This window comes from Sylvia atricapilla, chromosome 3, assembly GCF_009819655.1.
Source record: "Sylvia atricapilla isolate bSylAtr1 chromosome 3, bSylAtr1.pri, whole genome shotgun sequence".
Classification (NCBI taxonomy): domain Eukaryota; kingdom Metazoa; phylum Chordata; class Aves; order Passeriformes; family Sylviidae; genus Sylvia; species Sylvia atricapilla.
In genome coordinates, this window is record NC_089142.1 from 71948742 (window position 1) to 71965482 (window position 16741).

The window sequence follows — 16741 nt, forward strand, 5'->3', positions numbered from 1 at the left end:
GTATGGTTCAAAAAAAGTACTGAGGAACACTCAAAACAACAGGGTTTTTTGTTTTTCTTAATTGCATTCCCTTTCTGGAAAGCTAGTCTTCCAGGAAAGATTTGGTTCCAAAATGCTTCTGATCAAAATGATTTTGCTAAGCTACTCTGGTTAATGCCCAGTTCTTCACTTATCCACCTTATGCTTTCCTTTGCATTCCTCCAAAAACAGAAAGGGGGGAGAGAGAAGGAAGTAAACCCCATATACTCAGTATGCCAATGAAGAAGCTATCAATTGATGACTGATTTTCTTTATTCTGTTTCATTCAGTGATGCTTTTAGAATAATAAAATCATATAGTTTGGAAATTTAAAATCATTGAGTCCTACTGTTACCCAAGCACCTGCCATTATTAAACCATGTCCCTGAAGTGCCACATCTACATATCTCTTAAATACCTCCAGGGATGATGACCCCTCCACTTCCCTGAGCAGTCTGTTCCAATGCTTGACCACTCTTTCATTGAAGAAATTTTTCCTAGTACCCAATCCAAACCTCCTGATGTAACTCAAGGCTATTTCCTCCTTCCCATGCTTGTTATTAATAAGAAGAGACTGATCCTTACCTTGCTGCAACTTGCTGTGAGGTAGTTGTACAGAGTCTCAAGCTCTCCCTTGAGCCTCCTTTCTCCAGGCTGAACACCATCAGCTCCTTCCCAAAAGACTTGTGTTCCAGACCCTTCACAGCTCCCTGTTACTCCTCTCTGGACACACTGCAGTACTTCAATGTCTTTCTTGAAATGAGAAGCCCAGGACTGGACACAAGATTCAGGTTGTGGTCTCAGTGGTGCTGAATACAAAGGGATGATCACTGCCCTGGTCCTGCTGGCCACAGTGTTGCTGATGCCATTGACCTTCTTGGCCACCTGGGCACATACTGGGTCATGTTCAGCTGCTGTCAGTCAGCATTCCTGAACCTTTAGCACTGCATGAAATTGTGACTCGAGTGCAGAACCTGGCACTTTGGCTTGTTGAGCCTGATAGAATTGGCCATAGCCTGTTATATTTACTGGGTATTCCAGAAATATTACAAGTTGCCCAAGACACATCAGCAGTTGAAATCCTTTTGGTACAGAAATAACTAATCAGGTAAACCTTGACACTGTTTACCTAGAGCCTTCAAAGCCCTTGAGCCTGAGTACCATAGCAGTACCTCCTGGTTTTGTACCCATCTAAAGTGTTGCAGCCTCAGAAAAGTTGGGGGCATTTCTCTGTAATTATTAACTAGAAAAATAAACTTGAGAGCATGAAATATATCTCTGAAAGAAGTGGAGATTGCTTGCAGCTAAAGCACTAATGAATTCTAGGACATGGGAACTGTTTTCAGGCCTTTTGTGTAAACTGAAGTATCGATTTATTCAAGAAAGAAGAAGAGAAGTGGTAGTTTTGGTCAGCAAAACCCTGCATTTAGTAAGACAGTAGCTTAGTCGTTTTCCTGTTTCTCTTCTGTATGACTTTTTGCAGGGCATACTCATTTATCTGTCTGAAACTGATGGGAATTTGAAAAAGCGTTATCTTTTCATTGTAACAGAATGTAAAACCTCTTATTAAATTGCTAGCAATTTTGTGAAGATCCAGCTTTGTCTGGGGTGTATTAGGTTGGAGAAGCTGGTGCATATTTTGCTTTTTGCAGCAACTACTTTTTAGTAGCATGTGAATGATTAGATCCTTCAAAACTTGCTCCTTCCAATTTTCACCGTAGTACACACTAATTGTGTCCCACTGAATAGTTTTCAGCTGTATGAATATATTTTTCTATTCTTAAAAGATTGATGTTCTGTTAAATAAATAACCAATATAGAATTCCATTTAACTATCATCTGCAAAGATTCCCAGCCAACAGCTATGGGAATTGAAAAAGCAGCTTTTGAGCTTTCTGGTTGTTCAAATAATTAAGGCTCGGTTAGTGTTTATATATTGTATATGATAGCTCTGTTATTTTAAATGGATTAATTCTCCTCACAGGGAAGACAGTATATGTTTGTTGATGTTAATTGACAGCATTTTTTTTATAGTCTCAGTGACAAGAAGCTGAATAGACCTGAATTTTTTTCTGCTCTGGCCTCTGGTAACTACTTTCAGGTCAGGGCTCCTGTTCATTAATACTGTGTTTTCTGATAGGCTGCTGCATCTATTATGTATCTGCTGGAAAGTGTATTTTGTTCTTCTTTTTTTTACTTTTTGTTCCAGAATTGCCCACTTGGCATTTTTTTTCTGTTGGAATTTTGGGAGATTAGTTGTGTGTTACAATATAAGAATCTGCAGATTTCCAAGGAACAGTCTCAGTCAAGTCAGTTCTGCATTTATCTATCTGATGTGCTATAACCACTTTAGAAAGTTGTGCCTATGACACCTGAGATATCAAGCTTTCCTCCTGAATTGAAGCATGATCCATCTCACAGTTTTCTTCTATAAAATGGTTTCCTGGTTAGAATATATTCCTTTTTTTCAGGAGCCATATTTGCTTAGCATTTCTGGAGGGGGTCTGACTCTGCTAGGGATTTTTTCCACAACAGTTTGAGAAAGAGTTTAATGCAGAAGCAACATACACACAAGATGACTGCTTTAAAGTTCAGAATGTGTACAGATACTGGTGTAACCTGGAGCTGGTATACCTTCTTTGCTCCTTCCTGGAGAGTGGTTTTCTGCTTGATTCTTAAGGCTACTTTTTATGCCTTCTAGATTTTTTTGTGTGTATATGTGATTAAATGAGGAGACAGTGGATGCTAACACTTTGATTCCTTAAAAAATGTCAGCATAATAATAAATATTCACAATCCTGAAAACATCTATAACTACCAGCAACTCGTCTACTTGGCTTTTTCCATTTCAACTTTCTAAACACTTTGACATTCTGTTCTTAGAACTCAGCAATTATATGAGAAAAATAAGTTGAAAGGTTCTGGTGCAGAACTGAACTAACCTGTTTTCATAGCATAGCAGTAAATCCTCGATCACATTTAGGAAGCTATTTTTAAACAAAGATGATAATAAAAGGAAGAAATAACTAAGATTAAGAAGTGAGATGGGGTTTGCTTTTTCATGTCTGTCTCATGATTTGACTTTGAGAGAGTCAACTTTTAACTGACACAATGCTAAAAGGAAAATATATTTTCTCTTAAGAGTGTTGTGGAGTTTAATCTTTGAAGTGTCTTGAGACTTCTAGAAGGAGGAAGCAGTGCATGCAGAATCTTGGATAATTTCTCATGGTTTATGAGAGCAATATATAAAGTCTAACTCTCTAGAGTATTCATGACTTCCTTATAAATTGTCAAGACGAAATAGTTCGGTACAAATTTTCAGGTGCTAGAGACTTGCAGTGTTCACAGGCTATTTCTTTTCATTATCTTCACCAAGAAGCACATGGCTTTGCAGTTGCGCCTTCCATTAAAAGGCAAAAGCTTTTCTGTTTTAAATTATCCTAAAGCAAGGTACTTATTTATCCTTGGTGTGATTAAAGGGAGCTGCTTTTTAGCCTTTTAAATGAGTGAACCCTGTAATTTGGAGACCCACAAGCTCTTTCTTAGCAGTCTCTGCATTAACAACTTTCTAATGCTCTGCAAAGCATCACCTTAAGAATGTACAAAGCTTTTTTCTGCTTTGCTACTGAGCAAATCCTGTAATTTCAAGTCACAGAAGGATAGCACATTTCCAGGCCAACAATGTGGGGGTTATACATTGGACTGAATGCATATGGCCTGAGTATTTGTCTGTCAGAGAAACAACTGAGAGTTGTTTAAATATGTTAGGTGTAGCAAGTGGTGTTAATGTGGTGTCGCTCTGATATTGATAGAAATAGTCAGACCAGCAGTAAAAGCCTGAGGAAATCACAGATGTATGAAGACTACATGCTACCTACTTATGCATGGTGGAGATAAGCCTAAATGAAGCTCTGCCTAATTTTACAACAGATAACTTGGGCAGCTTTAACACCAGGTTCAACCTGGCCAAGTAGAACCATTTGAAAAAAAACAGATCTTCAAAAATGCTTTTAGGGAAGGCATAGATATATAAGGTGTCTCAATTTCAGTGAAGGAATAAATGAGAAAGAAAGAAAGGATACTTTCATTTTTCTGTTTTATGCTCATAGGTATACTTTGAATAACTGGACAGGTTCAATATCTTCTGTCTCATCAGTCATTATTTAAGGGAGCTTCCTAATTCCATCACTACATAGAGAATTCTATCATTATGTATAGAATGCCTAAAATAAGGGCATGGGTATATCTACAGCATTTCAGTGATGTAGGAAGGTGTACACACACACACAACACATACACAGAGAGGACTTTGCAATGAAGGTGCAGTAAATTGTAATTGCCTCCCAAGTATAACACAGGTAGGGAAACTGTGCCTTGCTTGCCGTTGCAAACATGGGCTTGAGGCTACCACCAGCAGAAACAGGAGCTAAAAATGTGATTGATGGGGGAATCTGGCATGTTGGCCTTTTTTTGTTTGTATTTCTAGTTTGCTTTAGACCAATTAATTAAATTAATTAATTTTTAGTAGCAGGCCTGATTAGATGTTATATTAAACATCTCTCATAAAAGCAGATTTTTGGCTTGGGTGGCATAGCTGCCGTGATAGTAAAGGGAATATGAAAAGCAATGTGTCTTCAGCTTTTTGCTTAGTCTACAGCTTGAATTCTCTTGGGTTTGCTTGAATTCTTCTTTTGGATGACACAGAAATTAATGACCTTTTGCTCACTCAGGCAAAATGGCCTAGTAAATGCCATTTATGTAATTAGGGCTTATTAAAAATCAGCAGAGATTGAATAGCTGAGGTTCAATAAAAGAAAATGGGTGTTAGAGGTTCTTATTGGACCAAGCAAAGCATTTGTCTAAGTTGCTTTTAAGTCTCTTCTTATGAGTTCAAGCTATTCTCATACTAATTTGGTTCCAATTTGTTCTGTATAATACTGATTAGCAAGGGGCACATATTGCTTGAACCACTGATTAGAATATATGTGGTGTTTCAAGACATAAAATAAATTCCTAAAGTGGAGATGTTTACGTTGTATTTTAACCATGGGAACAGTTTCTCTATAATAGGAGTTACCAAAATTATCTCCTGTTTGTTCAAAACACTTTTTTCATATTCACAGATTTGATGATATGCTGTTCTGAAGTTATCTGTTCTCTGAATGATGTTAAATTGTGCAGCTCAAAACTTGTATTTTGAATTCAAGCTATAAGTCATGGAGGCAAACTGGCTTAACCATGATACTGCATTTCTAACATTAGAGGATTCTTATTTTAGAACATTGAGGTCTTGTGATTCTTCTGGATGATGCACATGGAGTTGTTGGAAAGATTTTTGTTCTTAAACTATTTTGGCAAAAACATCAGCTAGAATAGTTAACATTGCTCAGAATAGTATACGAGACCATGGTTGGACAGAAGACTGTGGTTATCTGTACCACTGGAATCTTGGCTGCTGGAGATTAATAGCATTCGTGAGTTTGAGGTGCTTTTTAAGTTCTCTTTCCTGTCTGAGTATCTGTTATTGAAGTGTGATTCTTCTATACTAAAATGGATTGGCATTAACCTAAGACTTTTCTGATTGAAGAAAGGCGTAAATGTCCCTTAAAAGTTGAAATTATAAGACTGTAGTCCACTGCATGGCTGAAGACTTGCTGTGGAAAATATGAATTGCCTGGATGCTTTTCTTTGCATTGGGTTTAAAAGTAAGAAGGGGAGAGCTGTTTGCTTGACTGCCATTAGAACCACAAGTTTGCTGCCTTCTTCAAGAGCCAGTCAGAAGAGGGGGATTACACAATAAAAGTAGCCTAGACTAGAAAGAGGGTTTCCAGTCATATCCTATGGTTTTTGCTCTCTGAAGCAGTGCTGAGCGGTGCTGTTCACAGCACGGGCTCTTGAGAGCCGTAAGTGCTCGTAGGGGGAGAGCTGGGGAGACATGCTAATGAAGTCCTGCTGAACTGTTCAACATCACATCCTGCCTGAATCTTTATATATTGATTTCATTATTTCAATATTACTTTCTAACATTTATTTTAGGACAAGACCAGAGTTGTGTCTCCTATTATTGATGTAATTAATATGGACAACTTCCAGTACGTGGGGGCGTCAGCTGATTTAAAAGGCGGTATGTACCTGTACTGGAATACAGACTTTAAAAAAACCCATCAAGAATCAAAGCTCATAATCACTGCAGTTGTGGAATGGGCAATTAACATACTGTTCTTCCCTTTCATTGATCTAGTTTCAAGTTCTCTAGGTCACTTGCTTCTTGGCTTGGATTTTAATTGGCCTTATTCTCTGCTTTAAAAGTTAATCTTTATTATACTAATTCTTAAAAGTTTGCGCTGTCTTTTACCAATATGCAAGACTTGCTCCAAGGTTTGTAGGGTTGTGTAAATGTGTCAGAAAAAGCTATTAGCCATTGCTTATGGTTCTCTTTTTAGATAACTCAGGCTTTAATTGCTCACTAGTTTAGAAGCCCATCAACAATGCAGTGTCTATGAGGTTTTTTTCAAGATGCTGGTTTGCTTAAAAAATTAAACTCTTCTGAATAGGCAGAAGGCTTTGGAATGTGTTTAAAAAAATAAATGTTTGTTAGCTATGATCTGTAATTGTAAAAACACTCACATGTGACCTTGAAAATTTGTAGTGTTTATACCTTTGCCATTAAAAAAATCCCCTGTTGAATCAAGAAACTAAATTTTCAGTATGTCTATGTAGTGTAAAGTATTGACAGCAAATAGCAAAAAGACTTTTGACGCCCTAAATAAGAATAGATGAAAAAAATCTTTCTCAAAGAGGGAGAGGGCAACTACATGCTAAACTCCTTAGTTATTACAGATTTTTGAAGCTTCTTTCAGTGCGGACAAGAATCTAATATTTAAAATAGCTGTTCTCTACCCCCTTGCTCCCTTTTTTAAACTATTATTTGTAAATAATTGTTCCCACAATCCTGGAAACCGAACTGTCTGCATAAAAGGTTTAATATGAGCTATGATATAAAAATTAGAGTGCTGTTCTCACAGTATCCCATCTTTTTCTGAATGGACTTCATTGAGTGAGGAAGTAAAAAAATTTCCAATCTATTCTTTTAGGTTCTAGTCTTTGACTGGTCACCTAGGTTGTTGCAGTGAACTAAAATAAAGCCAATATTTGCATAATGTTACATATGCTCTCAGTTCACCAGTGATCTGGAGGTGACAGGTTCTATATCCTTTTAATTAATGTTTTGAAATGACACCTACGGTGCATATATTCGCAATGTGCTAATGTATAGTCCTGTGCTATTGTGTTCCAGCATTATTAAACATGAAGGCCTTTACCCAATCTGTTCATTAAATATTAACTACAGAAATCCCTATACCATTATGTGGCTTTTATTGTTGTCTGCAGGAGGAGGAATTCTTTCTTTGAAACCTTAGATTGGTTGCTGCTGGGTTCATGCTAAATTCTTCCCAAGTGAAGTAGGAGAGGATTGAGAGATTGTTTTACTTGCTACTGCCCTTCGTGCTTTATCTTTTCCCAATTAATTCATTTGTCTATTACTTTTTAGTACTCATTTCTTTCCTTTTGTACACAATAAGAGATTGGGCTTTTCATTTTTTTAAGGTGCATGAAGCCTACGTACTTCTGACTGAGGAATGAGAAACTGATTTTTTTTTTTACTTTAACAGAAATTTTGCCCATATGAGTGTGCCAAAATATTTGAGGAGCAGTTGAAATATAAATAATATATTTCTTGTCCGTTCCCAAAAGACAGATTGCCATGTTAGAGGCACTACTGCATTTGGCACCACAGGACACTTTCACTAGGGCCAAGTCTAAATATGGAAACCGAACTATGCTTTCAACCTAAGGTACAGTGTCTGTGTGGCTGCAGCATGGAGAGTTGAAACAGCTGGGGCAGCATTTGTGCCTGGTCTGTCTTGAAAGGACTTAATCACCCAAGACAAGCAACCTAGCAAATGGTACACACTTTTTTCTAAGTGGACACATCGGAAGTAGTTGTGAAATCTGGCCAAAACTAAATCACGTGCACTTCTTGTTACAGGGGTGGTGGTGTTTGTTTGTTGTTTTTGTTTTTTTGTTTTTGTTCTAGTTTTTTTTAAGGGAGGTTTCTAAAAGTGTTGATTCCACCCTGAGAAACATTATAATTACTGGAACAAGCTGTAGTTAACGAAGAGCTAATAATTTAGAGTATGCTGTGATGCAGTTTACACTGGATAGAGTTTCATGCTGGATATACACTGTGTTTAAAAATACTCCTTTTACAGAGTTACTGATACTATCTCATTGAGTGCAGATTTTTCCCAGAGTCTGTGAAAATGGAGACGGAAAACCAGTTTTGAATGGGTAGAGACTTTATATGCTTGCAGTTTGTGAGAGTGCTATGTTCCAAAAGAGACCCCTTGTGTTCACTGGAGTACACAGTAACTGTCTCTCTCACTGCTGCTGGAGAACAGTGGGTGTTTCAATTTCTCCCAGATGCAAGTAATTTTGCTCCCTATCTAGGATGAAATGCAGCTTAACTGCATAGAAATATTTGAACTCATTTTACTCTTCATGGTGGAGGCTTTGCAGTACTGTGGTTTGTAGCCATTTTTCAGATTTGCTACTCGGAGTTTTGGAGTAGTTTGACAGTCTTTCATTTTTACAGTGCAATGCTTCATGAAATACTCAAACATGGAGAGGAGCTGCCATGCATGCTGTAAAGACTGTTGAGGGTAATTTCTGTATTGTATGTGATAAGTATCTGTGAGTTAAAATGAAAACTGCAGGGTTTTAAACTTCCTACATCAGTCATTGCTATGCACCTTTACAGATGCAGACAGGCAGTTTGTAGGGCTGTAATTGTTGCCTGTTTACATTAGGTTTTTTCTCCACTTCCCCACAAAGTAGTTGCTTTATCTTTATACTGGAGAATGAAAAATATTGACATCTGTGCACCAGAAGTCTGGAAATCTTTCATTACGTGACTTCATAGGATCTAAATGTGTTTGGCAGCCGTCAGAGTGTACGAGGCTTATTTGCTAGGTGTACTGGGAGAGGGCTATGGGTCTTGTGCAGTTTTTTAATAGATGCTCATGATTATGAGCATAACCCAGAACAAAAGCTGTTACAAAAGTATTTCCTATAGGAAGTTTGTCCTATACTAGCTCTGTATCATTGCCAAAAAGAGGTAATTTAGTGGCTCTAATGTAGAAAGCTGCCGTAGGTGGCCTACTGATCTTGTCTGTTATAGTGATCTTTGTGCTGCTGTGCTTAACTCACAACAGGCCCAGACCAGTTGTTACTGTGTGTTCACACCTACATGCATATGCATAAGGAAAGTAAGATTTTGTACTCTAACATTTGCCTCAAGTTTAAACAATGATGCGCTTAAAAACACAATGGGAAAGTATGAAGTTAAATGAGTGTTGAGAAGATAAGTGGAGCCTGCATAACTTGTTGTGACCTTCACAATAGAGAGCTCTTGCTGCTAGCGTGCCTCCAAGAGTACTGCATGAGGCCTGTGTAAATGTAAATATGAGATCACTGCTAAAGAGTGGAAATGGAGTTATTCAGTAAAGATTGTTGGGAACATTAGTAATGGCTGGAACATCATCATATGATCTTTTCTATTTGATGTAAGGATGCCACATGGGTTTCCTACTTCATGAAATAGATGAGGAGGAGATCTGAAGTTATTTGGTGGCTGAAATTTACTCTTTTTTTCTTTACCTTTCATCTGGACTCCTTCTTATTTGTTTTTTAACCTAGAATTTTGCAGAAGTTTGAATTTTTAATTTTAATTACAGTTCCCGGTGTGTTTTAGTGAACATTGTTACTACAAGTTGAATGATAACCACAGTAATTTTGACATCCTACTTTTCTTCTTGAAGGCTTTGACTGGAACCTTGTGTTCAAGTGGGATTACATGACACCAGAGCAAAGAAGAGCACGACAAGGAAATCCAGTTGCTCCCATAAAGTATGTCTGTACACCACTTGTCAGATAGTTTGTAGTTGGCAACTAAACAAAGTTAATAATCATCTTCTCTGACTCTGAAAGAACACTTTTACTAAATCTTATATCAATATTGAAATTTCATTCATGTATATGGAGCATTATGAGACTCTCAGAAATAAGTGGTACTTGAAATAGTTTCAAACACTAGTAAATTATTTACCCTTAAGAAAAGAGACAACACTCTGTTTAAAGTTGGGGGCTGAAAATATAGCATCAGTTTTAATGTTTTATTGCTGGCACAAATTGCCACCCTTTAAATAAGCAACTAATGAGCCAAATGGAGATTTGGAAGCTGCTCAGAAGGTGATCATGGCTATAGAAATGTGCTATAGAAATGTGTAGAACCAACATTTGAAGTGATAGGTGCAAAAGAAGTTGCATTCAAAAACATTGCCAGTTTTTTCAAGGAGGTGTTAGTCGTGATGTGCAAGTAATAGTTACCCCCATGTTCATGGTTCTGCAATTTTTAATTTAGTTTTTTTTTATCTGTCTAGGACACCCATGATAGCTGGTGGATTATTTGTGATGGACAAATCCTATTTTGAGGAACTGGGGAAGTATGACATGATGATGGATGTTTGGGGTGGAGAAAATCTAGGTATGTATATTATTTACCTTCTGATCAGCCTTGAAAGAAAGCAGGTGTCATAATTTCCTTTATTGTCAAGGAGTCATGGTTTTCCTGATTTTGTGCAAGGAGGGTTAAAACCAGCATTTAAACTTCATACACATATTGGCAAAATCCAAAATGTTTATTTCAATGAAAGAACTATAACAAATTAAAAATTGTGGTAAATTTGAGGAAATAAAAATATTGTCTCATTAAGCAGTGACTTTTTTTGTAATGGAAATTGGTTGGTAAAAATTGCAGGCTGTAGATAGGCAATTAAATATAATGTTTAAATGCTGACAGTTGAAGGCATCTTTTTAAAATGTTGCTTAATTTAGTCATTAAAAGGAGAATGAATTTAATGTTGTTACATACACCTTAATAAATCAATTAACTTAGCTGACTGAAGAATTAACGGTTTCTTAACTTTGCCAGTTGTATGCTGCCTCGTATCTAAACTTAGTGAATTTTGTAGTTTTATACCCCTATGAGATATTAATGGTTAAGAAGGCATTTTTTCTCTAAGTCCTTATTTTCAGATGTTGACGTGAGTGAGATTTAGGCAAGAGGGAAGAGGGGCTGAGAGAACTTGTGCTTTAGCCATTCTCCTTTGACCTGGTGGTTAAATCTGGCATTAGTGGTTTTTTTTTGGCTATTTGCATTACAGTGTTATACAAAGGTTTTCTCCAGCTAAGACCAGTATACTTGTGTTAAAACAAAAAATATTTGAATGGAACAGAATTCTACACCTCCTCAAGAATTCCAGTTTGTCATTAGTTTAGCTTTTTGGGGTAGAGATGCATCTCAGACATTCTAAGTAGTGTGTTTTAGGAGCGCTTCTAAGCATAGAAGTTCCTCTACTGCACATGCTAGCTGCAAAATCCTGAAATACCTTGAACTTGTAAAAACCATGAGTATTTTGAGTTCCTGAAATCTGCATATGCATTAAGCATATGCTTGGCCTACAAGGCAATGTCTGCTGTATGGAGACATGGTAACCAAACATTTGATGCTGCTGTACTGCACTGAGAAGTTGGAAGTGATGTCCCTCCAGTCCTGTCTGACCATCCTGTGCAGTACTCAAAGAAACCCCACAGGCATTTTGAGCTGCTACATTCCATGCTTCTGTTGTCTTGCTATTTTGGCTGTGTATTGCTAAATTGTGTTAATCTAAATATACTAATTTTTCATTTTTTAAATGTCCTGGAAAGTCATTGGATAAATTTAATGCAGCAATACTCTTATTTCACTCTGAAAACCACTTTTGCCACTCAAGCACTTAAATATTTGATTAGTTACAAGTGTGTTCTTGAGCAACTGAATTTTTTCTCAACACTTAGCAACTGCTTTTATGCTTTGATAATTGAGGCCTTGATAGCAGAAAGGGGCACAAGCAACAGCTCCTTTCTCAAGGATGCCAAGAGAGATGTTATGTTGCTCCTGCTGCATTCAGTTCTTTCCCCTCCATGGGAAGAAGATGGAGACTTAGGGGTGCCAGAAAAGCCAGCAGAAGGCAGCTAATGGTTTTTCTTCCTAGCTGTCAGACTAATTGAAGACGAGTAAAAATCACATGGCATATGATTTAATTGGCAGTAAGTGACATATGCACCAGATAACTGGAAATCTGTGATGTGCGGTTTAAAATTGAATGTGCACACTTGTCAGGCCTCTTTACTCTCAAGCATAGCTCTACATTGGGGCATGGTGTTACATGCAAATAACTTGCTAAATGGACTAGCAAAATAATTCTGCACATCATATTCATTTATAAAAGCTAGCATTTTTCCTTCAAGCATGTACTGAGCAGCTGTTATATGAGGTTTTGTTCACATGTCAGTATCAATTTGACAAATTTTAAGATGAGCCTGCAGTATTTTCTCTAAATTGCCCAAATTACCATGAAGAAGGGTACATTCTCAGACTGTTGCTAAATGTAACTGATAATGCATGTGTGTGCTGTACAAAAAGTGAATCAAGGTCTGTTCAGTCTGTTCTCCAACTCAGAAACTCCAGTTCTCAGTACGTTTATGATGCTTTTTGATAAGCTTAGGAGAATCACAGTATACCAGAGAACTGGGTGGACCATGATAAAGTTTGGATCTAATTTGAAAACTTAGGCTTTTCTTGCTAGTTTTCTTAAAATCAGGGAATGAAGATGCCATTCCTTGTCTTCTGTATTGATGACACACTCTAATAAAACAAATTTGTTACAGAGATGTAACTTGATCTCAAAGAATTTTTGACATGCTGTTTATACCTTTTCATTTAAAAGCGATGTCCACTGAACTTACTCTGGTAGTAATATTTCTTTTCCTTCTGTCTGAGGAATGAGGTGTCTTAAGGGAGTTTTTGGGGTTGTTTTGAGTTTTTGTTGCCATATATTGTTTTTTCTTTTCTATTGGAGGCTTTAGAAGCCATGTTGCTGCAAATAAGAATTAGTTTGCTTCTCCCTATATTCTAGTCCTTTACTCTCTTTCCCACTGAGCTATTTTATATAATGTTCCCTTTTTTTGAGATTCTTCACAATCTAAGGTGCTGGAAGGTGTACAAAAATTAAAAATTGGTTTTGCCTGTTGTCCCATGTGAATTCAACTGGATAAATTACTGTTAAATACAATGTTGTCATTCATGTTTTCGGAGTATGATCTTTCTCTAGCTTGGTCTATGTTGACTGTCAAGGATTCATGAATATGACCATCAAGAAAAAAGATGGTTACTTTGCACTGTCACCAGTTGAAATCACAGCATCTCTTTTTATTTACTTTTAAAATTTTCTAAATTTTCCCTAGACGTGCAGTTAAGACGACATGTTTTCTAACTTCTGGTTGTGGGGTTTTATGGTTTTTTTTCTTCTGGGTTTTTTTGGTTTTTCAAAATTATTTTTTGAAGTGTTAATACTGTTACTATTATTACTTCTGTGTATGTGGAGGAGGGATTCTGAGGGAGAAAGTCATGCCACTTAGTTGTCTTAAAAGATAGACACTGACTTTAATTTAGAGCTCTTTTTTTGTTTTCTTTTAAACCTATGGAAAGGCATTGATTATGAAGAGGCTTGAAACTAAGGCTATCTGGTAGCAGCTGTTGGACTTAAGGAGAAATGGCCAAAACTGAAACAGTGCTGCTGGAAGCACCCTTCTTACTCCACTGACTTGGAATTAATTTGGAAAAGTCCTCTCTCTAGGTGACTTCTGCTATCAGAGGTCAAAGCTGAGAAAAGTCTAAATGTTTCTAGACCTTATCATCACTAGCTGGCTCAGATCATTAGTTTGGCTTAGAAGTGTACTGTCCATAACCTTCAGTTTTCAGAAGTTGTTTTTACTTGGTCTATCTTCAAGTGAACATTGGCTTGATTGACTCCTTCCACTGTTTGGGAGTGTTCATCTGCTGTAATGAGTTAGCAGCTCAAATCTATTGATTATTTTAGTTTGCCTTGATTTCACTGTGTTGTTCCATCTTTATGGTGATGCTCCAACACTTCAGCTGAAAAAAAAAATTATAAACTAGGTCATTAACTTATTTGTTAAATATACCTACTATTGTTTCTCAGTCAGATAACGCATATAACTCACAGGCAAATTGCAGCAGGATTTATGGATTTGGGCAACACTGGTAACTTCAGATAAGAGAAGATACGCATTTTGCTTCCAAGATAGTATGTTTATTTCTGCTGAGCTTGCAGAATCATAAATGCTTCGATAAATGCCTTTGTTTATTGTAGAACTTATTACAAAAACTCATTTGATCTTCTCAGCAACAATCACCAAAGGCCTTCTCTGTAAACATAGTACAAAATAGCAGTATTTTCTGATGTTGATCTTTCATTCCTGTTTTTATTTCAGAGATCTCATTCAGAGTTTGGCAATGTGGTGGGAGCCTAGAAATCATCCCTTGCAGCAGAGTGGGTCATGTATTCCGCAAACAGCATCCTTACACGTTTCCCGGTGGGAGTGGTACTGTGTTTGCAAGGTAAGTGCTAAATAGCAATGGTTTGGATTTCCTCAGATGATCAGCAGGTGGCAGCAATTTCATTTCAGGGATCTTTTCTCTAGAAATATTTGCAGTATTATCTATCATGATAAAATATTAATTAAAAAGAAACTAATGACTGAGTCAGCTATGTAGGTTAGAGAGAAGGAACTGAGTTCTGAAAGAGGGAAACTTCTGGTGGACACATACTGAGAATCTCGAAAATGAGGAAATGCTTAGCTTGGCATTTCATCAATATCGTGCTTATTTGATTTTAAAGGCAGCTTTATTTTCAAAACCATCATAAAACTTCATTTTGTAGAAACAGTTTCATTGTTCACTAAAAGCCAGAATATACAAAAGTTATGAATATGCTTTGCTTGCTTTTCATTAATACATGATCAGCATGTGAGATGCAAATGATTTTTGGAGACTGATTTCAGTATTTGTGCCAGTCTGTTGGCAACTTGGTTCTCTATAATATTTGCCTTGCCTGTGCTAGGTTAAAAATGCATTTTCTATAGACCTAAGGAATTGCAGTTTTAGAGGCTTAGATTAATATGTCTATTAATTTTGCTATTGATACCCATGCATAGCAGTAGCTGAAATACAGAACTGTCTCCTCAGTTTCTCTTCTCGAAAGTAAGAACAGCAGTGCTGATTCATGTTCATAGTGGTTTTGACTTATTATGGATAAAAGTATTGCATGAATGTACCAAGGGCATTTTGACCAAGGCTGTATCATTTGTAGCTGAAGAATCACTGTAGATTTTGGTTTAGAGACTTGGACTTGATGCTCAGGGGCCTGAAAAAGTACAAGTATCTCAGCTAAAGGTTCTGTGGGCTAAGAACTGGAATTAAAATTGTTTATTTACCCTTGAAGGGATGTGGAACCCAAACTGTTTAACATGAAGCAACAGAGAGAGTGGAGATGTACTTAAATTCATAAGAATGTTCTAAGCTGCTGATGTTTTTAGATTCACTTTAGTGAAAGTGATTCACTTTAGACTGAAGAATCTCCTTAGGGTGTAGTTTTTCCCTTCCATGCTGGTTAAACCACCAAGGTGACTTTAATGAATTTAATATCCGCTGAAATAAAGTCACTGTCCTGTTTCTTTCAGTATTTATAGTAGGCACTGTAGTATTTTTCTTTTTTCCCGTTTTTGAGATAAATATTTTATACTGCAGTGAAAAATGAATAATAGTACTCAGGTGAAAACAAAGGCTAGCAATGAAATGCCCTCAGTACATCACATTTCTGTTCCAACATTTATAGTGTGTATCAGGAGGGTAGAAAGCTTTAGCTTTTAAAGTGCATTATGGAAGCTTAGGATGCAACTGATTTAGTTTAATGAGGTTTTGAAATGACAGTGTCATAACAAGGAGCATGGTTAATAAAAGTGAATAAACGTATGAATATACTGTGCAATTTTCCCACTCCTGCAGCTTTTCCATCTTTGGGGTGTTGTCAAGATAGTGCTTTTCTTGTGCTGTAAATAGCTTTCTTGGATGTCAAACAAATATAATGGGATGCCTTAAAATTAATTTTAGCAATGAGAGAATGAGAGACCTTATGTAATAGGATATCCCTGTAATACAGGTGTTAAAATACAGATGTGTGTGGGGCCATGGTGCCAGGAAACTTGGTGCATGGAATCTATGCTGGTGGTGCAGTTGGGATGTGTTGGCTTATGCCATCGTCTGTCTTTTGGCTGTAGGCAGCTTGCTCTGGACTCCTCTTATTTTTAGCTGGCTAGTCATATGCACTGCCTTTTGGCAGCCCAAACAGTTTGGTGATTTTGGGTGAGAGACTAGGAGTCCTGTTTCATGAGAGGGAAGACCACATCACCACGTTCTGGCTGTGTGATGTGGTCAGATAAAGCTTGTGTCTGGCAGGATTTGTGTGACCATTAGGTGCTGCCTTAACACAGCACTCCAGACGGGCCAGTGAACCTTGCAGGCCCCAGTCTGCTCCAAGCAAAGCTGCCTCTGATCTCTCAGTGCTCTGTTTCATTAATTGGCTCAACATTAAGTGCACCCTGAGTTCTTTGGGGTCTTGCTAGTTCAGGCAGTTCTCAGCTCGACGTAGTGCCTGTATTTGTGTCACACAAAGCCTGAGCTGTTCTTCATCCCTGAGTA

General features: G+C 37.3%; 1 protein-coding gene across 1 annotated transcript in view; it reads left to right on the forward strand.

Moving 5' to 3' along the window:
- The window catches only part of GALNT2 (polypeptide N-acetylgalactosaminyltransferase 2), a 90788-nt gene that overhangs the window by 62583 nt on the left and 11464 nt on the right, over positions 1-16741 (forward strand). The window contains exons 8-11 of the mRNA XM_066315746.1: positions 6055-6142; positions 9900-9987; positions 10521-10624; positions 14476-14602. Coding sequence (XP_066171843.1) covers positions 6055-6142; positions 9900-9987; positions 10521-10624; positions 14476-14602 — 407 coding nt within the window. The remainder of the gene's footprint in view (positions 1-6054; positions 6143-9899; positions 9988-10520; positions 10625-14475; positions 14603-16741) is intronic.